Genomic DNA, 21,088 nt, shown 5'->3' with positions numbered 1-21,088 from the left:
TGGGTAACTCACCTTCTTCGGATCAGTTTGAGCACAGTTGGACAATGGCGGTGGCGAGGCGGTCAGCCTTGCACCTGAGGACTAAACCGGGCCTCTTCTTCCCATTCTATCATCGTCGCTTTCTCCTCCTTGTCCTCGTCCTTGCCAATTTGTTGATTATGAAGACAGGCGGTGTCGGATCGTCTTTCGAGAGTGGGGATGATGAGGTCAACTTGCTCGTCGACTCGGCAGGGAACCTGGTGCTCTCTGCTGGTTCGGATATCGAACTACACGGTAGAGGATAGCACGCCACTCTTCCGTCTTGTGCGCTTGTTGAATTTGGCATGCCTGATGCTCATGCACCCCCGTGCCCTGTCCACCCGCACATTCCCATGCAGATGCACATATTGGCGCTAGACTTGTCAAGCTCGATGCACATATGCCTCCACCCAATCGCGTCACGAGTGACGCAGAGGAGCGCCTTGAGCTTACGGCCCCCATTGCCGTCGCCGGTGTGGATCTGGAGGCACTGCAGTCCCCTCAGTCCCGTGCAGGTGACCCACAACAACTCAATGACACTCTGGCAGCCCTTCGACAAGCCTTGGGGAACGTCTTGCCATGGGCAGTTGGCCCCAAGGTTCTTGTGCTTGGGGGTATTGCGTCTGATTATTCCCAGGCCGTTGATGTTCTTGACAGCGCGGGTACGGGCTGGAGGCGCGGGCTTGATTTGCCTGCAAACTTGAGCGTTTACGACCAAACGTCGACCATCTTGCACCAAGAACTGTATGTAGTGGGTATAGCAAGTTCCTCTGGGGATTCGCGCATGCTGGCATTTACCGGCCGTGCGTGGGAGGAGCGACCTCGTGCCCCGCACAAGAGCGGAGGCTGTCTAACCGCTTTTCGCGGGCGCCTCTTTTACTTGGGAGGTGCTGACCTAAGCGCGTTCTTTTTCAACGGAACTCATTGGAATGTTGCGCCATCGCCGTCGTTGGTGCATCGACACGCGTGTGCCGTTGTGTTTCAAGATCGCTTGTATCTGCTGGGCGGCGAAGATGCCACATCGCGTACCAACGCCGTGGAGGTGCTTGATGATCAAGGGTGGGAAATCGCCCCACCTATGCTGACCCCACGATCGGCTTTTGCCGCAGTCGTGTATCGCAGCCGCCTTTACGTCGTTGGTGGTTATGGCCCTCCCTCAGTCCGTCTCGCGTTGGTCGAGTATTTTGACGGGCGATCGTGGACTGCTACGACCCCCTTGACGGTTGGTCGCTCCAACCTGGCCGTGGCTGTTTGGGCAGACACCTTGATTGCCACCGGAGGCTTCAACAATGGCCCTTTACGTTCTGTTGAAGTCTTCAACGGGACACATTGGCGTGAAGGTCCTCCCCTACCCATGGAGCGTTACTCGCACTCTGCCGTTGTCTTTGGCGTTTAAACTTATCGGCTTTTTCTTCTTTCTTTCAGAGTTTGTTTGGTTCTTTTGTGGCGCGGGGATGTGTCGTATCTAAAAAACGTGCTCAAGAGGGGCTATGGGCTGGTCGAACAACACCCATCTTCCTGTTGGAGGGCGCCAGAATTCAGTTGAAATGTGAAACGCGAGCCCACCCACACACACACACACACACACACACACACACACACACACACACACACACACACACACACACACACAACACACACACACACACACACTTGTCAGACAATACAACATGTGCCTTTTTTTTTTTTTTTTTTCTCTCTTCTGCTCAAAGTTTTCAGAAGCAAGCACAGCTGGTCTGGCTGGCCAAGGTCGGCAGGCAGCGAGGCTGTGCGAGATCAAGGGGCTTTGAGGTGGCAGGTTGGGCACTGGGGAGAGCGATCCGACGCCATAACTAGGTTGGATTGTGGGTTGTGACGGGCGATATTACCGTTATCTCTTGTTCGCCTTGGCTGCCTCTCAACAGGGCGCCAACTCCTGCAAACTCGGGCGCAGTCTTGGGATTGAGTTACGCGCGCCACAACGGGCGCACAAACAGTACAGAGTGGCTGCCTTTCCTCTTCGCGCTCGGCCAAAGTCGGACCAGAGCCGCAGCCGAATGCCCGAGATGGAGATGGAACTGCACAAGTCCTGGCCCGAGGCCGATGAGCTGCTGCTTGACGACTTGAGTCTGGACATGTCGCAAACCTCCCTCCTGCCCGGCACCCAGGCTGCTGATTCAGATGACGAGGGCAATCCTTTTGGTGGTGAATCCAGAGGCTCTGCGAATAACGAGGATTGGCATCCGCACCTGCAGAGCAAAACCGCCTGCAACCTCATTCTCCTGAACACCGCTTGGGTGGGGTTGGCCTCCACCCTGATAGCTTGGGGCATTGTTCTCCTGCCCTCCCAGGTCCGTAGCACTGTCGGCAACGACTCGGCCGGTATCGGTCTGGCTACTGTCGTCTTGGTGGGCAGCATCATTACCGTCATCACGACACCCTACATTGGGCTCCTCTCGGATCGCTGCACCTCGCGCTATGGTCGTCGTCGCCCCTTTATGCTGCTTGGCCTTGTTTGGCTATGCCTGGCACACCTGGTGCTTGGTCTTGCCAATCCTCACAAACCACCGGACAAGAACACAGACAGTAGCTGCCCAAACAACGGCAGCCTTCCCAGCCCAACTCTTGCCACGGGCGCTACAGAAGGTCCCTTTCCCACTACAACCCCCGCCTCGGACTGGCTCAATTTGACCACGGCTGCTGTCACGGACAACTTTGAGACCCACGGCCATTTGGGGATCCTGATTGTCGTCTATTCTTTTGCTACTGTGGGATACCAGGTTACCGGAACACCATACAATGGTCTGCTGGCTGACCGCACCCCCGAGTCGATGCGGGGCCTGGCCAGCGGCCTCAACGGTCTGGCCACCGTGCTCGGCAACCTCTTGGGTGCCAGCATGGGCTTTCTCTACCCCCACCTCTCTGTCATGAGCGTCTACCTCGTCCTCGCTGTCATTCTACTGCTAACTGTTGTACCCGTTCTCTTCTCTCAGGTCCGACACTTGTGCATTGCTCTCATGATCTCCCTCGAGTGTTGGAAACGAGCCAGCGTTGACCACTTGCAAGCCCACTGCTGCCGATGTGCTCATCCCTTGTTCGCCTTGCCATTCCCCTCCTTCCTTCATTTTGTTTCCGGCTTTTGCAACGACGCAGCGCGAGGAGCAGTATCGTCCGACCGTTCCGCCCAAGGTACTTTGCTTTTTGACCCCCGGGTCCGCCTGCTTGTTGTACATGGCCCTGTATTCACTTGCCTGTCTCATCGTGTTTGCGTTGACGCAGCCGCTGTCGGTCAAGTTGGTTGTTCTGGAGTATCTCCAACCCTTGCGCCGGCATGACTTTCGCTGGGTTTTTCTGACTCGTTTTCTGATGCAACAAGGTACTTGACACGGCAAAACCACCCTCGCTGTTGTTGGCCGTGCGTTGCCTTGCCTTCCTTGCCCCCTGTTCCTGATCTTGTTTGATGATGTGTGCATAGGTATGGCTACGGTCATGTTTTTCTTGGAGTATTATTTCCATGACGAGATCCCATTGCCCGAGGGCATGCGTGCCGAATCGGCCGTGGCTTATGCCCTGGTGCCCCTCTTTGTCTCTGCCGCTCTCTCTTCCGTCGCCGCGGGCAAGGTGAGCCTTTGGCGAGCTACAGGCAGCAACGGATGAAGTGTCATTGAGCTGGCCAGACGGATGCCTACTTTGTATTTTTTTGTTTGCATTTTCCTCTGTTATGGGTCTTGCTGTTGTTGACACCCGGGGTCTTCTTACTTGCGGTCATTCTTGATCTTGGGTGCGGTGGCCAGCTGAGCGATTGGGCAAATGGGCGTCGGCGCGTGTTTGTTGTGGGATCAGCAGTCATCATGGCCGGCACAGCCATGGCCATGGCGTTGTCTGAGGTTTGTTTGCTTGAAAGCCAAGCCGCCTCGTTGAAGCCGTTCTCGCCTGCTGGTTCTAGGGCAAGCAGGAAGTCCTAATGGCCACTTCTGCCTTTTCTTTTTTCTTTTTTTTCTTTTTTTCCCCTTATTTTGCTACACCTCACACTATTGTGTGGTGAATGACGTTTGGGATTGGACGCGCTGACGTGTGTGCGTGTAGAGCTTCCATGTGATATTGGGTATTTCGGCTGTGTTTGGGATGGGGTATGGCTGCTTTGTGGCCGTCGACCTGGCCATGGCACTTGATGTGCTGACCAACAAGGCGGACCGGGCCAAGGACCTGGCCGTGTGGCACCAGGCGATGGTTTTACCTCAGCTGATTGCCACCCCCATTGGTATGTTGATGTATTTTCAAGTGTGCATGTGCATGCATATGTACGGGGACTGGTCGTTGCTGTGGTATGCTTTGGAAACAGTGCACCGCGCGCGGCAACTCACGGGCACCTGGAACCACGCGTCCTGGGGTGGACTGCTCTTGCAGGCGGGGCAATTCGCGATGGAGTCGCCCGGATTGCATGTGGAGGCACGGGTCCCAAGGACGACTGCGACCAGGGGGGTTGTGCCGTGGCATACACGACCTTGTTTGCAGTAACAGCGGTATATTTCCTGTTGTCGGCCGCCTTTGTTTTTCGTATTCGGGGAGTTCGGTAATCCAGCGCGTGTTGAGTTTGTTGTCACATTTCGATGAATCCAGTGCGAAATCTGGGTGATCTAGCTGCCATTCGCACGTGAGAGCCCAGCCATAACAACAATGCAGCACCCCATTCACCTCTATCCGTCCATGGTCCCAAGTCGCAAAACCTCCTGTGTGTGTGTGTGTGTTTGCATTTTGTCTGACATACACTGCTTTCATAACCCTCATGTGCAGGCGTTACCACATTACATTCCACCACACACACACACACACACAAGAAGCAGCAGCTGGTCTCACACACACATAAGCGCAAGACTGCATAATCAACTACAACCAAAGCTGGTTTCTTTTGTGTTTCTCACTTTGACTCTCTCTCTCTCTCTCTCTCTCTCTCTCTCTCTCTCTCTCTCTCTCTCTCTCTCTCTCTCTCTCTCTCTCTCTCTCTTTCTCGCGCGGGGGTTGTGTGCACTTGTTTGCGGGACTGAGCTGGGACTTGGTGCAAGGGTGAGCTTGTTCTGGACGCTGGGGGTCTTGTCAAGTGGTGCTCGTCGTTGGAGGTATGTATGCTGATGTGTAGATGTGTATTTTACAATTTGTTCAAGACGCGTTGACGCTCCACACCTGGCACACGGATCGTTGCTTCCCCTCCTTCCGGCTTTCGGACTGATTACACGGCTCGAACGGATTGCACGACCAGCCTCCCCGACACGCCGCACGCACGCACACGCACTTGTACAGCCGCGCATACACACTTTTGGCACGCACCAGCCAGGCTCCATTTAATATAGCTCCCGTATCACCATGCCTAATCCGTTATCTTTGCTCAACGTAGCTGCCAGTGCCTGGTGCCCGCGAGCCTCGATTCGTGGTCGTGTTGCAGTCACTGCATCCGCTTCTCACACGCCCCTTACGTCACCCACCGCGGCTGTCCAGAACGACAGCATGGATCCACTGGCGCCTTTGCCCGACTTGGACTTTTCACTGCCCGAACCCGGCACACGCCGTGGCAGCAATGGCAACGGCAACACTTCCAATGCCACCTCGGCTTCGCTAACCTTGCCCCTTCCTGACTTACCGTCACTGCCCGATCCTGTTCCGGCAGCTGGTAGTGGCTCGAACGGCGCGCCTCTACCGGCACGAGCTCCTCGCCAACGACGCAACGAATCCGGTCAAGGTCGTGGCCACCGCCAGACCCACGTGCATATGGACCCGGATGAACCTAGTCGCCGAGCCAATAGCGGCCGTGGTCGTGGCACCCAGGGCCAGTCTCGTGATGGTGGGCGTGGACGTGGTGGCCGACGGACGCATGACGCGTCCCAAAACCAAGCCACTGAGCCTCAGCAAATTGAGCGTACCCGTGACGGCCAAGTCAAGGTCTCGCTCACCACGCAAGTTCGTAAGGCACTGGAGAGTGTTGAAGATGTCCCCGAAGGCACGGAGACGTGCGAGATTTGTTTTGAGCCCGTCGAAGTCCTGGCTGTCGGTGTTTGCAATCACAAGCTTTGCCATCGTTGTTCTCTGCGCCTCCGAGTTCTCGTCAAGAATGATGACTGCCCCGTCTGCCGTACTCCACTTCCCGAGGTCAGCCAAAATGCAACCGATTCACCAAAGATGACGGATTGGCCGGGTCAATCCGCGGTGGAAACACAACTCGCATGCGCATGTTCCAACCACTCGATATTTGTTCTTCAGCCTTTCTCGTTTGAGGCCCTGCTCGCTGACTTGGATCTTTACCGTGCAGGTGCTATTAACCAAGGACACAGATATCAATTGGCCCGCGAAGATGCCCAAAAGCAGCATTCATGTTCCTTCATGGCGTGCTTATTGCAGCTCTCGTGCTGTGCAGAAAGGTGCGGCAGGAATCCTGCCTTGTTGCTGACCGTTATGCAGTCTTTGGCGAATCAGCTTGTAGCGCTGCCCCACTCCGCCTCACTGTCATGCTGGGCTCTATAGTCTGCCAGCGCCTGTTTGCCTTGTCGTGCCCATCATGCGACCAAAGCTGCACGACCCACCAAGACCTTTCCAACCACCTCATGCGGCAGCACCAGCTCTACTTTTGCAGTCTTTGCGTCCAACACAGTACCAAATTTCCCTCGGAATACGTACGTGCACCGAGTCGGCAGTTCCGCGTGCCAAAGAGCCACGGAATACAGGCTCGGACCAACCCCACCAAGCTCCTGGTTTTTTTCACTTTGAAGTTTGGCTCACTTTAGGCCACATACACGCAACAAGACCTGCGTACGCATCGCAAGCGAGGCGACATCAACTGTCCAGATGGTCACCCAGAGTGCGGCTTTTGCAGGCATCGGTATGTGTGTGTGTGTGTGTGTGTGTGCGCGCGCGCGTGTGTGTGTGTGTGAGTGACCACCAGCGCGTTGCGGTGAATGCCCTCCTCCATGAGTCTTCTAGCCGAAACATGAGCTCACTTCACAGGCATGGCCGGCCACTGCATGCATAGCTACTATGATAACGACGCATTGCACGCGCACCTCAAGCACGAACATAGCCACTGTGGCCTTTGCGCCAAAATTGGCAAGCCACACGAATACTACACGGATCAACGTGCGCTCGACAAGGTCGGGGTTCCTCCCTAGTTCTTGTTGCAGTCCCTGACGTGCTCCATCCCAATGTTTTGTCAAATCATCGTGATGCTCACGCCCGCCCACCCGTCTTTTCTGGATCTGCTTGCAGCACTACCGGGAGGAGCATGTGGCCTGCCCACATGGCTGCTTTCTTATCGCCTTCCTCAATGACATTGAGCTGCAGCATCACATCGTTGAAGAGCATATGGAAGGCCGTTCACGCGCCGAGAAGCAACGCGCACGCGCGCTTGACCCCGCCACTTTCTTTGATACAGAAAGCGCGGGTGGTCGCTCCGACCGCCAGCAAGGTCACGGCGAGGGACGTGGGGCTCGCAGTCGAGACCGCAACCGGGGCAACGACCGACGAGCTCGGGAGATTGAGGCCACTACTCAGCAGCAAGAAGCCCGTATGCATGTCGATGCTGCCACCGCCGCTCCTGATCTGAGTGAAGCGGCCTTTCCCACTCTTGGCGGCGGCGGCAAAAACGGAGGGGGACCAAGCGCTCCTCAGGCGGCAGCACCACCGGGTGCTTCGATGGCCGCGCCAAATAGCGGCCCAGCGTCGAACAATTTTCGTGCTGCTATCGCCGGTCCCAACATGGCCAACATGGCTGGACCTTCTTTGAATGAGGCTTCCTTGGTTGCCGCCGTGGAGGCCTCGTGGCCATCGCTGGCAGCCGCGGGTCCTCCTTCTCGCCGCTCTGGCCCCAATCCTGCCCCCAATCGCGGTCAAGGCACTGGTCGTGGCTCTGCGTCTGGTCGTGGAAGCGCTGCTTCCCGCGGGGGTGGATCCAGTCGTCCCAAGCAGGGCGGTGCGGCGACGTCGGCAGCCTCAAGCTCAACCATGGCAACTCGTGCCCATGACTATATCCGTCCTGCATCCTTCAAGGAGCGCAATGACGCCATGCGCAAGCTGCTCATGCGCAGTCTGCAGTCTGACGCCGACTTTGACGAGTTCAAGTCGTTGACGGCCACCTTCCGCGAAGGCCACGTGTCTGCCGATGACTATTTCCGTCGTGCCCATCAGCTCTTGGGCGATGCCACGCCTCGCGTGTTTGGTGAGCTCATTGCCCTCCTTCCCAACATTCGTTTGCAAGGCTTGCTGCTGCAAGCTTATAATGATGAGCGCCATCGGAGCCAGGTACGTTGAACACTCGTGTTCATGGCAGTCTAGCGCAGCATTCATGAGAGGGATTTGAAATGAACGGCTGACGATTTGTGATGGCTTCGATGGCATTGACCCACGGCTTAGGTCAAGTCGGTGACCTTGAATACCAGGGGGCCTCGTAGCAAGGTCACGGTGACAAAAGCTGGTACTGGTGGTTTACCCGATCTAGGCCTGCACCAGTGTCGCACCTGTGGGCAATTGCTCAAGAGCACCGATGCAGCTGCGCACCAGGCACATCATGACCCCGAGGTGGAGTCTGACTTTCCTAGTCTCATGTCTGTCGGGCGTGGTCGCGCAAGGAGCGGCCCAGCAGTCGGACGTAGTGGACCATCCGCCGTCAGCTCTGCCTGGGGGGCGCGGCGCTAGGTGACTGGCTTCATTCGTGTAGGACAAGTCCAGCTGCGCTATCAAGTGCCCTTCTCCTCCAACCGACGTGTCATTTTTTTTTCTTGATGATGGGACGCATCGTGAAATCGCCACAACCTGCCAAGTCGACTGATCAGTGCTTGAAGCGACACGTGTCACCATGGCTTTGCAAAACCGTGTAGCTGTGATACCAAGTCGCAACCTGTGGGTACAAGATTTTGTGGATGCAATTGATGCTTCATCAAGAACAGTGTTGTGATGTCTTTCTTGAGAAATTACTGGGAGAACTTTGAAATGAGAAAAACCGAGGCATCAATGCGCTTGAGAAAACTCATCCAAGGCCGTGGGCAGCAGGTTCCTATGCGATGAGATAAAGAAAAAAAAATGCAGATTGGAGTGAGCTGGCGATTGTCAAAGCCGACCAAAAGTTGCTCAACAACCAACCAGAGTCTGTCCACCATGTCCATCGGGGGCAACCCGGCAAGGGAACAGGATGCATCATCGATGGTTTGGGATCTTGGCAACTCTGTCTCCCGCTCTTGAGCTTGGTAGCAACTCAAGAGTGTGAGTCGTGGTGCTTCATTTGGAAAATGAGCCGGAAGCTCCACTCGCAAAACGGCAAAAAAGGTACCAGCCTAGTAGTGAAAGAAAGGCCGAGGTCTAGGCATCATTCACACGCAACAACTGTCCATACACAAAGGCATGGGGAGGAGAAGACAACGAGAACCACAAATCAAACTGACCGTCACGAGGGCATGTAACACAGAGAAGTTCTGCGCGTCATACTCTAAGATGGAGCTGAGAGGCAAAGCAAACAGGAGAATTTGCACCATTAGCTGCGGCTGGCCCTGTGAGCGACATTTACTTTTGGCTGGTATAAAAGTACCCGCCATTTGAGCCTAGACAAGGCCTTACCCGCCAAAGCGTGCCAGGCAGGCTGCAATGAACAGACGGCGCGCATCACTCATTTGCTCGGGCTGGCAAATGTGGTCAGCCACGGCATCGCACAAGCGCGCCGCGGCTTGCTTCACGGTAAGAGAGGAGTTCAATACCGGCAACGTGAAGTTGAGCAAACGGGTGGCTTCAAGTGCTTCAGGGATGTGACACGAGTAGCTGGGTTGCCACTCGCCATCTGTCTGGCGTTGCAAGTCAACCTCCAATTGCACAGACTGCCCCAGAAGATCGCTTGACACATCCTGAAGCCATGCAGTCCTTTGTGAGAGATAATCGGCTTGATGTGTGTGCATAAGCATTATTCGAATCAGCCTTTGTGCCTGTCTCAACGATAGTGACAGGGGAGGACTGGGGGCAGAGGGTGGCAGTGCGTACTGGTGCATGTGGCACTAGATCAGCCAAGTCATAGCAAAATCTCAGCCAGGCCCGGGAAAAGGCCGGAGTGCCGTGTCCGGGGGGAATTGAGTTGGAGCTCGTTACAACAACGGCTGCTTGCAATCCGTATTGTTCATCAAGCCTCTCGTTGATGCCACCTAGCGCATCCTGCAAAAACTCATCTGATGCGTGCAGCAAGATCTGCCGTTGGTGCTTGAGATACTCCTAAGCAAACAACTTAGGTTAAAGCAAGAAGGGACATTGCCATGTGGCCGTGTTTGCAGCCACAAACCCCACAGATGTGCGGTTGTTCAGCAAAGCCTCGTCATAAGCATACCTTGAGGTAAAAGTCGAGCAGGACTTGAACATGGTCAGACCACCAAGCATCCTGTCAGGTCATCCAAACCGCATAGCCAGTGAGCGCCGCAAACGGAATGAGAATGAAAATGAATTTAAACTTGAAGACCATTGGGCGACTTGTGTCAACGCGTACAGCGGTTGGAGGAAATGCTACAAAGGTCGCCAAATCGGCGTCCAGAATGATATCAGGTGCTTCATCGAGTGCATCTGGACAATAGATGAGGGTCCCTAACCAAATGAGCCCAGACAATCCGAGACACCAGGGTTAGGACGCGCAGAAGCAACCACACAATGGAGGCTGCATGCTTCAAGGGAGGGGGGCAACGTCGCGTACAAGTGCAGTCGCGTGGCCCAATTTGAAAAGCGATGTCAAATCCTGACACACGGTCTTCAAATAGCACAGCTTTGACCTCGGGGGGCGCAGTCAAGGCTGATGGATGCCAGGCGCGGATCTGTTTCGCGATGGCCTGGTGCTCGCCGGGGTTGGCCCGCATTCCCATTTTTGCATGTTAGCGCCACATCATGTTCAAGCCTCTGCAGCCTTGTGCCCGTCCACGCAGCCCTCGACACTCTGCCTTCAGAGCTTTTAATCTCAGGTAGCCGCCAACGGTAGCCTTTCACTGCAAAAAAAAGAGAAAAAACATGAGTTCGTAACGGTCAGTAAAAGTCAGATGTTATTGTGTGTGTGTGTGTGTGTGTGTGTGTGTGTGTGTGTGTGTGTGTGTGTGTGTGTGTGTGTGTGTTTCATTGTTGGTTGCTGGGGCGGCGGCGGCGGCCAGGACAGCAACAGCAACAGCAGCTGCGCCGCGGCCTTGTCAGCCGGAGCAGCAGCGACTTTGATGGGTGTGTCTTGAAGAGGGCACATCAGGCCCTGTGCGTAGATTGTGGAGGAATTTGGGTTGCTGTAGGAGTGCAACCATGAACTATCGAGGTGGGCGGTGCCGGTGCGGTGGGCCCTGACGCTGGCCTCCGCCAAGGCTCACACACCTGACATGTGTGTGTGTGTGTGTGTGTGTGTGTGTGTGTGTGTGTGTGTGTGTGTGTGTGTGTGTGTGTGTGTGTGGACAGGGGAGCGAGATCCAGCAACAGACATGCCACATGGGCAAGGCGAGCTGATGTATTTTGATCAGGGCTTTTATCGAGGTGGGTCAGATTCGCATGGCCAGCGCTCTGATATGCCCGCGCATCTCCATTCTGATGGTGTCGCCCCCAAATTAGGCGAGTTCAAGCATGGTGAGATGACGGGCCGGGGCTACCGCCGCTACATCAATGGCACGACGTATGCAGGCGACTTTGTCGAAGGTGGGTCTGCTCATATCGCTTGTCACGCCCGGCCCTCTCCCTCCCCGAGCATTCATGCGCAAGGTCGCAAGTTTAGGTCTACGCCACGGCTGGGGCCGACTCATCATGGGTGGCACGATTTATGAAGGTCCCTTTGAAATCGATCAACGTCACGGTCAGGGGTCTCGCCTACTCTCCGTTGCATCGTTAATTGGGCATCGACCACCCCCAAAACCACAAGGCCAAATTTCTAATCACGCCGCAATACGCATAGGACCGGTTGGCACCGAGTCCCTTCCGGACGGTAGCACGTATACCGGCATGTTTCAGAACAATAAGCGGTACGGTGTTTGCAGGGCAATGTTTTAATCCTGCACGGGGCAGGGTGGGCTTAGCCGTTCATTGGACCCAAGCGTAGCGCGCACCCTTCACATCGGCCCGCGCCACGGATTTCGCAGTCACGGCTGGGGTGTATTTTGTCGTCCCGACGGCCAGCTCTTTGATCAGCATTGGCGGCAGGGCCGCTTGGTGAGTGAGGTTGTGCGAGCAAGCCCGCCCCGTCTTGATGGCACCGGCAGTGCAGAATCCGGGGCCGCTTGAGCAAACGCTCTGGGCACCAGCTGAGCTGGGTCCAAGTTTCGTCGTGTGTGCGCCCATGTTCAATCGTTTGCCTTCTAATCTAATACAGCGAGATTTACAAGGATCAACTCTCCCCAACACAAATGATATAGACGCGTTCTTTTGTGCAGAGGCTGAGCATAGATGGGGCCGACACACGTTTATGAAAGAGCAGCAAGGAACGATAGGAATCGATTCAAGTCAGTGAAAGTATACAACGGCAAGGCACTTTGCCAAAACAACTATTTGGCATCAAGCAGCGTCCTCAACATGCAGTGGGCTTGATATAATCGCCCAATAGCGTTGGTGCAGAAGCTTTTCCTACCACCAGCCGAGATGACGAGATACGGAGCAGGTTGAGATGAGGGCTGAACCCAACTCAGGCACTCAGACAGACGGCGAGGTCACGATACGCACCTTCGGCAATGTCGTTGATTGTCTTGAGCAAATCAAATGCAAGCTCATCGGGAACCACCGAGTCTTGCTGATACAAGGGGTGCTGGTGCACGTACTCGCGAATCCACTGGGCTTCGGTCAAAAGCTTGCCAGCAGCTCGATCGCTGAGGAAATCGAGGTAGCGGCGGATTTGGCAACTGCAAGAAGGCGCGACAGGCAAACGTCATCAGGTGCGTTGCTCGCGTCGCGCACTGTCATGGCACGTGATGAGCGGCAAACTGACTAGCTATCCAGCTCCAAATCCATTGACTTGAGGTAAAGGTCCACCAAGGGTAGAAGGCCTGGGAAGGAATCGGGCTGCAGAGCCGAAAAAGTGAAAAGAACAAGGTTTTCACAATACTGAGGTTGCTCAAGATCCTTTGTGCATCAATGCATGCAGACGACACACACACCTTGCCGTTCAAAATGTGATCCAACGTCATCAGCTCGCAGCTGTCGGGATGTGGCGGTAGGCGCACCATTGGCGAGCCGGCTGGCATCTCATCTGAAGACCAATTTTATATCAAACAGGTAAAATACACCATGGATATTTGCATGAGCTGTGCCAATTCGCAATCAAGGTATACGGTAGGAGATGCAGTCTGAACAGTGTGGCCCATGAGCTACACGTCAAGTCGCCGAGCAGGCAAGAGCAGTGGGCCAGAACGGGGGAGGGTGGGGATACCAGTAAGGTGTTGACGGCACCAAAAGAGGCCTTGACGCGCAGCATCTCTTGTTTGTGCCATGTCCATGTTCTCATCGACCTTCGAAAGCGGCATGTACAGGTTAAGGTCGAAGGAGAGGATCGTGCGGGAAAGAAGGACGATAAAGATGGTGTAGGCGGCATTTTCAAAGTCGGTAAATTGGACTTCGCAGGTGCGAAACTCAACGCGCCACCCTAAAGCAAGCAGGCGCACGTAGGCGGCGTTGAAGTGGCAGGTGAGTCCTGTCAAGCTTCAGAACTGGATAGGAAGGCAAGCTCGGGCAGAGATAGCACGGACCAATATCAGAGCCCGACGGAGGAGGCTTGAAGCGCATGGTTTGCCAATTGGTGCTTTGAAGGTTCTGCAACACGTGCCAGCGCCAGTGCCAATGTAGAAGCCATGGGTAGGATGCAATGTGGGAGTCACGCAATGCACCGGGGATGACTTGGAAGCCGAGAACATCATGCCACGGCCGTTTGACACCTGCGTCGTACCTCAAAATGATCCGTGGACGTCGAATCATCTTGATCAATCAACTCACGGAAGACGACCAATGGATCTCGGATAAACAGGTGTGCAAAGTGACGGGCCAAGCGCAGGTCGAAGCCTGTGATAAGAGCACGGAGCCAGCTTGTGAGCTGGTCATTGAAATAATCGATTAAACGGGTCATTGTTGCAACGAACGAACCATTATCGAGCAGCGTCTGCAGGATGCCATCATCAACCTCCAAGGGAATATCCTCAAACTCTGGTTTGTTACGTGGGTCTGTGGGGTAGGATTCACAAATCGCAGAGGTTAGAGTGCGCAAAGGTCGTGACGTAATGATGTAAAGCTGGACTGGAGTATCCAATGTCCCAATGTTCCGATGTGAAATGAAGCAACGGCGCCACGATGCCGCAATGCCGCGATACGACGGACCCTCAGAGAGATAGCTGCTGATGGAGCCATAGCGAGATTTGCTGATCTCCATGCGGTCATTCTTCAGGGGCTCAAGCCCGCGCTCCTCCGCCGTTCGGCAGTCAACCGAGCCGGCAATGACGTCCCAGCGTGCATCACGATCAGAGAGATACCCACGGAATATGGGTGCTGAGGCTGAGAGAGCCAGGAAGATGGGGGTCACGTTGGCCAGCTGGTCGTATAGGTGGCGTGCCTCTTCAACGCTGCGGGATTTAGACCCGGGCAAACAGAAAGAGACACGTGGTTTGATGAGATAAAAGGGCTACATGGTCGAATCTGGGTGGGTTGGGACGGCCTTACTTGCGGGCCTGAAATGTGACTTGAAGACACGAGTTGCCCATGCCAAAGCCCATGGCATCCATGTAAATGTGATCGGGCAGCGCGGCACTCGCACCCTCTGGGTCTTCGGGGTGTCCTGCGTCCCGAAAGTCATGACAGCTTTGTTAGCAAAGGCAGCAAAAAGAACGAACAAGCCTCATTCAAGCAGTGATCATCCCGAGCTCTACCAGTGTTGGCAAAATCCTCAATGAAGGGCATGGGCGTTTTAGTATCGCGGAAGACTGCCATTGTATCAAGCACATGCCAGCCGCGGGCAGGTGCATGCGCAGAGTTAGGTTTGATCGGGAAACAACTTGACGCAAGGAGTAACATAGAGTTGAGGCAAAAGCAAGAGAAAACATACTGGGAATGTTCATGGCGACCTTGGAGCCACGGCGCCTGCGGATATTGGCTGTCAGCGTTGGAAAGCTGAATGACGCACGAGCAATCGGGCGTACAGTTTTTGAGTTCTGAGCGACCGCGTCCGAATAGGCCAGAGTTGATACGGATAGCCAGAGCCAGGTCGAAGGAGAGCCAAGGGGCGTACCGCGGATGTTCATTAATCGCCTGGTCGGGAAAAAAAAGGGACTTGCTCACATCTCCGCCAGGCGAAGGAGCATAAGGGGGTTCGGTGAAGAGGCCGCAGCCCAGTCGAGGGAAGACGGTAATGGTCATGACCACCTCGCCGTCTTTGAGTGCCTTCTTAGCTTGCTGGCGGCGCAAGGCCATGTTACCCTCAACCTGTTGACGCCGAGCGAATCAAGGCGGTCGTCAAAAGTAAGCTTAGTTTGCAGCAAAGCAGAGCGAAAGGGATCAAGGGTTGGCCAGCGCCGCACCTTCAGCATATCCTCAATGCGCCCACCATAGGGTGCGGCGGGGGTGGACTCGATCATGTAGCGCCCATACTCGGGATGCCAGAGCACACGGCCGGCCTCGGTGTCGGGCCAGTCTAAAGTCGTCGGACGAGCGAATGAGGCAAAACAGAGCAACGGGGTGAATGTGGCGAGCAAGCAGTGCACGGTTCTCTGGCGAGGGAATAAAAGTAGTAGAAGTACCCACCCCGTGAGATGGTATCAAGCTCATCTAGCAGCTGCTTGCCCCTATGGGCAATTGCAATGACACACGCGGGCGCGGGGTCAGACAGAAGTCTGGTGCCGGCCGAATGGAGCCCAAGTCTAAGCGTCCTACCGGAGCACGAGGCGCGCTTGTCGCTTGTCCTGGTCCAGAAGCACGACCATGCATTCAACTTCATCGCCCCAGAGCAAAATGTCTTGTTGTCGGCCCTTGAGTCGGTTCCAAATGTTAACCAGCTGGACAATGCCATGCTCCCGGACATGATCAGCAATCGGCTTGACGTCCTTCCAATGCATGGGGGTCCCCAGACTCAGCAGGCCCATCGTGCTGGCCTAAATCGATGCCGAATTTTCCCAGAAAGAGAGAGATAGAGAGAGAAGAAGAAGAAGAAGAAGAAGGGGCGCGCACACCACCCACCACACAGGTGGATGAACTGAGCTGATGGCAGCGGCGGCAACTTTGGAGTCCTGGCGCTCCCCCCCAAAGTTCAAACGAAACTGCGCCACACAGAGAGAGAGAGAGACAGAGAGAGAGAGAGAGAGAGAGACAGAGAGAGAGAGAGACAGAGAGAGAGAGAGAGAGAGAGAGAGAGACAGAGAGAGAGAGAGAGAGAGAGAGAGAGAGAGAGAGAGAGAGAGAGAGAGAGAGAGAGAGAGAGAGAGAGAGAGAGAGAGAGAGAGAGAGAGAGAGAGAGAGAGAGAGAGACAGTGTGTGGGTGTAGAGAGCAATGACTCCAACTGCCAGCAGCACAAGGGATGGTGAGCCACTGACCTTTCCTTTCTGTTGGTGCTGGTGTTGGTGCTGGTGCTGATGCCAGCGCACCAGCGCACCTTGCTCAGCTCAGCTCAGCTCAGCTCACACTTGCCAACACGCGTTCCGGCGCCTCACCGCCATAAGTCAAGATGACGACGATTTACAACACACACACACACACACACACACACACACACACACACACACACACACACACAAGAGCGATGGAGTCATGATGATGCTATTAAAGTGTAGTTTATAGTAGACTTGGGCATATTTGTCAGAAAGCGAGTGTAGGAGTGGCGAAAGCAGTGAGCATTTTGAAATTCAAAGGCGGCGCGTCTGGCTGATGGCATGGCGACCGCGGCAGATGACATGGAGGTATGGGCGACGTGTTCATGGGACTTGGCCAACAATCTGATGGACCCTTGCATGGGATAATGTGCGTTAAAGAGGGGACCGGCTCACGTGCCCTTGCTCGTGTTGGGATAGCCCTCGCCCTTGCAGGAAGCGATCCGGCAAACGCTGCTGCAGCTGGCCCAGCTAGAACCTGAGCGCCCCCTGCGCTGCACCCTTCACAAAAATGCCCTTCCTAGCCTTTGTATGTGCTCATGCTGGCCCTAACATCCAAGCTGTGGGAAGCAGCCAGGTGCAGAGTGATGCGCATTCGCGGCGCGGGCAAATCGGTGCTGATCAATGTTCTGCTCAATAAACCCTGCAGCCATGGTGGCGGAGGAGCTGGTCCGGGATGCGCTTTTGCCGGCCACGTGGCCGCCGGTGCCAGATACGCAGGGCCAGGGCGACGGAGACCACGACAGTGCTGGTGAAGACAGCGCAGATGACCAGCTCATGGCTGCCCAAGACGATGATATCTTGCCTTCGGATGTAGACTCGGCCATTGACGGCGCAGGCTCGGAGGGCTTGCAAGAGGTGGAGGCCGCGGCACGGGATGTCGTGCGGCAAGATTCAGAGTGATACACTGCAAAGGGGTGTCAGCAACAACGCGCATGGTGGCAGCTGCATGGACTCTCGCGCTAGCGATAGCGGTGCGCCGTACACTGTCTCTTTTTGTTCATAGGTAGCCTGTTCATAAGCGTTGGCTCCAGGATGCTGAAGTTCTTCAAAACAGCATGGCAATTGCGCACCACCATCGAGGAAGCTGCCTGTTCAAGGAGACATCAACGCCTTCCCTTAAGCAACTCCCCCCTCTCGTGTCCTGATTCGAATTTCTTTACTCTAAGCGAATGATGTTTCACCGTCAGATCTATCCTACCCTCATCGACACGAACGGCCACAACATTGTATGCGCATCGATGCTTTGTTCTACGCATCGACTTGGCCAGCTCGCCAAGTTGCTACACCTGAAACCTTCAACTTGATATCGGGTTTACAACCCAGAGACAAAAACAGAGAGAGCGCGCTCGTCATCTTTTTATTTTTTATTTTTTTTTTACTTTTGGGTGTCAGGCTCTTTGGAGCCATCAGATCTGATCTGATCAGATCTGATCACAGCTGCGTAAAAGGGTGCTGGCGCTGGGTTTTAGACGTGCCGTGGTGAATAGAGAGTGCGCGCAAATAGCATGGTTGGTCGATTGGTGCAGGCGCTGCCAAGGCGGCCGTGGCTTCGATCAGGGCGGGTGCAAACTCGCTGGTCCAGCCGCCAATGGCGGAGATCCAAGCCGATCGCGCCACACCCGCACCAATCCAAATACGACGAGCAAGGATTCTTGCTTCTGCCCAAGTTTTTCACGCCTCGCGAGGTGGGAGCTTTAAGGAGCGAAATGGATCGGCTCCTTGCACAAGCGCCGACAGATCCGATGCATAGCACAAACGCGCTTGTTCTTGACGCGCAGCTGACCAAGCTGGACTACGATAAGCTGGATCTGAGCCGCCGCCTGGGGTTTCACTTTGATCGCGGCACCCCTTCTGTTCCAGGGGCATTGCCACAGCACCAGCCGTCGCGCGAGGCCCCAGACACCTTTATTCCCCGAAGCATCATCAATGTTTTTTATGAGAGTGATGTGCTACAACGCTTGGTGTTTCATCCACGGCTGGTTGATCAAGTGTTGACCCCGGTGTTGGGAGAAGAGATTCGGTTTTACAACAGCCGCTGCTTCCTCAAGCCGCCCCGCGGTCTAGGCACAGCCTGGCACCGCGACATTGAATTCTTTGATGCTGATCCGAACCCCATCATCAATGTGCTCGTCTTTCTGGACGATCAGACTTTGGAAAACGGGTGTCTTCGAGTCATTCCACGATCGCACCTCTCAGCACCACGGGGTCGACTTGACCTCCAAGCCGAGTTTCCAGAGCTATTGGTATCAGAGCAATGGGAAAAGGGCTACTCTGGTCCACTGCCTGGGGAAGTGGCAATGGCCTGCCCTGCGGGCAGCCTGCTGCTGGTGGACCACTTTACGTTGCACGGCAGCTCGGACAACATGGCTGCGAGCACTCGACGCATGATCTCGCTGGGCTACGCTGATGTGGCTCAAACGCGAGCGGGTGACGTGCCCCGCTCCATTCTCGTACGTGGTCAACGTCAACCCAACGAACAGGGCGATTACACCTCGCATGTTTGCAGAACTCAAAGCTTTGGCGCGCCCGTCGATGTCTAGCGTTTGTAATTACATCGAGTTGTTTGAATTGAGTGCGGGTCAAGAACCACAAGCCAGCTCTTGCCCTTGTTCAGCTGGTTCGGCGCAGCGGCAGCAAATGCCAAGGCCATAGACGGCTCAGAGAGTGACCATGACTTGGCACACATGATCATGACCAATGTGGGTTGAGAAGAAGACCAAGGCTCTTGCTGGGAGTGCGTTGGCACGGACAGCGGAGACCAGCCGCGCTGCCGCAGGGAATAACCAAAACAAATATACAAATCCACGGGCAGGACAAGACAAGGGCGGGCACAGGAACAAGAGCCAAGTCGGAGTGGTGACACACGGTCGCTGCAGCTTTACTCGTTGAGCTGCACATAGTTGGCCGGGAAAAGACCGCGCTGGCCTCGGCAAGTACCCATCCACCAGCCTTCATCGACCTGCTCAATGTCAGTAATGACATCGTCGGGATCAAAGGTGATTTCATCATCACCCTGTGCCTGATAATCGTACAGCGCGGTGGCAGTCAAGCCTGCATCCTCGGCAGCGTCAGCCGATTCAGGTTCAGGTTCGGGTTCAGGTTCGGGTTCAGGTTCAGGCTCGTATTCGGGTTCAGGTTCGGGTTCGGGTTCGGGATCGGGATCGGGGGCTGCCTGTGCCGCAGCAGCCTCTTCCTCTTCAGCGCGCGCTACTTCGGCTTGGGCGCGTGCTGCCGCGGCTTGTGCCTCCTTCTCCCGGCGGGCAGCATCAGCTGCCTCGCGCTGCGCACGAATACGGGCAGCCTCTGCTTCACCCTCTGCCTGCTTGGTCTCGTTCATATGCTCATAGCGCTCGCGAAAGTTTTTGGCTGATCCTCCGACAATGGCCGGCTTTTCATAGGAAGAGCCCACGGGCCCCGAGTCGCCAAAGGCATGCGCAGATTTGTCCTATCCCACCAGCAATAGAAACCACCATGTCACATGTGCACGTGAGGCCAGTGGAACAACGGGTAAGGAAAAGAAGCACATCAAGAACAACAACAACAACAAAAAAAAAAAAAATCAAAATCGACACAGTCACAAAGGCATGACGATGCCAAAGCGAAGGCAGACAGGGTACAGGCGAATCTCACCGCGCCTTGTAGGCCGTACTGGCCACCAAAGCCCTTCTTGCCATCAACTTGCGACGAGTGCAATGCCTTTTCAGCCTGGTAATCATGGCCCACGGCCGACTGTGGAAGTGCACGATTGATGAGCCTCGGGACAACAAGGACCTTGAGCACCTGAGCATGCGAGGAATACGGCTGTTCTTGCCCAAGTGTACCTTGTCCTGCACCTTCTCCACGCCAAACTTGCCACCGTAACCACGGGCAAAGTCGTGCTTCACTTGGCTCTTGGTGCTGTCCTCCTGCACGGCCTGGCGAATGCCCTCGAGACTGTTTGAAGTATGAAGATGGGTTGGATCCGCGGTCAGCAACATACTGTGGGACGAAGGTCGGGCATAAATTAGTTCTGAGCATAAACATACCCGCCGGCGACGTGCTGGCGCCCTGATCCCTCGATCGTGCGAGAGCCCCAGCGAGCCTCCTTTTCCGAAACATCGTTTTCAAAGTCGGCCTCAGTCTCCCAGTCATCATCCTGGAGGAAATCATATGGTGACGCGATGAGCTGAAAACCATTGAGTCGGCTGCTGAGCATTCAAGAGCAGGCGGAGCTGCCGTACATCGTCACCTCCCGTTGCCGTCACGTCCACGCCGGCGCGCCACATGATCTCTGGTCTTGTTTGGCCTTGAAAAGCTATCGATAACAGGGAGTGCCATCGTCAGCTGGCACTGCCCCACAAACAAAGAGTCGCAACAACCCCATTGCGAAACGGGGCACTGCCAGGCGAGTCACTTTCCCTCCATGCTTTACTACCCCACCACCCCATCCCAGACACTAGGCCACCGATCCATCTGCCCCCCTTCCACCCGACCACTGCCATCAACTCACCACCCCTCGCACACCGCGAAA

The 21,088-nt window shown here is 55.3% G+C and overlaps 6 protein-coding genes across 6 annotated transcripts; 4 read left to right on the top strand and 2 right to left on the bottom strand.

The window, feature by feature from the left end:
- Nucleotides 1–44: 44 nt before the first annotated feature.
- MONBRDRAFT_9838 (uncharacterized protein) lies at nt 45–1,414 on the top strand (the record flags this gene model as incomplete). Its single annotated transcript, XM_001747560.1, has 2 exons — nt 45–273; nt 378–1,414. The coding sequence occupies 2 exons, from the start codon at nt 45–47 to the stop codon at nt 1,412–1,414; spliced, it is 1,266 nt and encodes a 421-aa protein (XP_001747612.1).
- A 4,528-nt stretch (nt 1,415–5,942) lies between these two features.
- On the top strand, nt 5,943–8,673 carry MONBRDRAFT_37879 (uncharacterized protein; the record flags this gene model as incomplete). The annotated part of the gene is made up of 7 exons (XM_001747559.1): nt 5,943–6,138; nt 6,299–6,407; nt 6,511–6,659; nt 6,771–6,865; nt 6,991–7,133; nt 7,249–8,280; nt 8,392–8,673. The coding sequence occupies exons 2-7, from the start codon at nt 6,360–6,362 to the stop codon at nt 8,671–8,673; spliced, it is 1,749 nt and encodes a 582-aa protein (XP_001747611.1). The 5' UTR covers nt 5,943–6,138; nt 6,299–6,359.
- A 2,360-nt stretch (nt 8,674–11,033) lies between these two features.
- MONBRDRAFT_27127 (uncharacterized protein) lies at nt 11,034–11,897 on the top strand (the record flags this gene model as incomplete). The annotated part of the gene is made up of 5 exons (XM_001747558.1): nt 11,034–11,115; nt 11,142–11,205; nt 11,294–11,505; nt 11,581–11,664; nt 11,824–11,897. 5 exons carry the CDS (start codon nt 11,034–11,036, stop codon nt 11,895–11,897), a joined length of 516 nt encoding a protein of 171 aa, XP_001747610.1.
- A 145-nt stretch (nt 11,898–12,042) lies between these two features.
- Nucleotides 12,043–16,737, bottom strand: MONBRDRAFT_33252 (uncharacterized protein; the record flags this gene model as incomplete). The annotated part of the gene is made up of 18 exons (XM_001747465.1): nt 12,043–12,317; nt 12,679–12,854; nt 12,941–13,014; nt 13,110–13,201; nt 13,382–13,594; nt 13,698–13,761; nt 13,895–14,007; nt 14,089–14,166; nt 14,320–14,561; nt 14,659–14,773; nt 14,865–14,918; nt 15,041–15,105; nt 15,224–15,417; nt 15,513–15,625; nt 15,736–15,776; nt 15,865–16,082; nt 16,161–16,487; nt 16,675–16,737. 18 exons carry the CDS (start codon nt 16,735–16,737, stop codon nt 12,043–12,045), a joined length of 2,517 nt encoding a protein of 838 aa, XP_001747517.1.
- Nucleotides 16,738–17,226: 489 nt separating this feature from the next.
- Nucleotides 17,227–19,118, top strand: MONBRDRAFT_37877 (uncharacterized protein; the record flags this gene model as incomplete). The annotated part of the gene is made up of 2 exons (XM_001747557.1): nt 17,227–17,433; nt 18,105–19,118. The coding sequence occupies 2 exons, from the start codon at nt 17,227–17,229 to the stop codon at nt 19,116–19,118; spliced, it is 1,221 nt and encodes a 406-aa protein (XP_001747609.1).
- A 10-nt stretch (nt 19,119–19,128) lies between these two features.
- On the bottom strand, nt 19,129–20,873 carry MONBRDRAFT_33251 (uncharacterized protein). Its single transcript, XM_001747464.1, has 5 exons — nt 20,799–20,873; nt 20,604–20,713; nt 20,400–20,511; nt 20,209–20,307; nt 19,129–20,023 (listed from the first exon to the last, which is right to left on the bottom strand). Exons 1-5 carry the CDS (start codon nt 20,841–20,843, stop codon nt 19,457–19,459), a joined length of 933 nt encoding a protein of 310 aa, XP_001747516.1. The 5' UTR covers nt 20,844–20,873; the 3' UTR covers nt 19,129–19,456.
- Nucleotides 20,874–21,088: the final 215 nt, after the last annotated feature.

This window comes from Monosiga brevicollis, genomic scaffold (assembly GCF_000002865.3).
Source record: "Monosiga brevicollis MX1 MONBRscaffold_17 genomic scaffold, whole genome shotgun sequence".
NCBI classification, from domain to species: domain Eukaryota; class Choanoflagellata; order Craspedida; family Salpingoecidae; genus Monosiga; species Monosiga brevicollis.
Note: the sequence above shows the minus strand (reverse complement) of the source record. Positions and strands in the feature narration are given on the sequence as shown.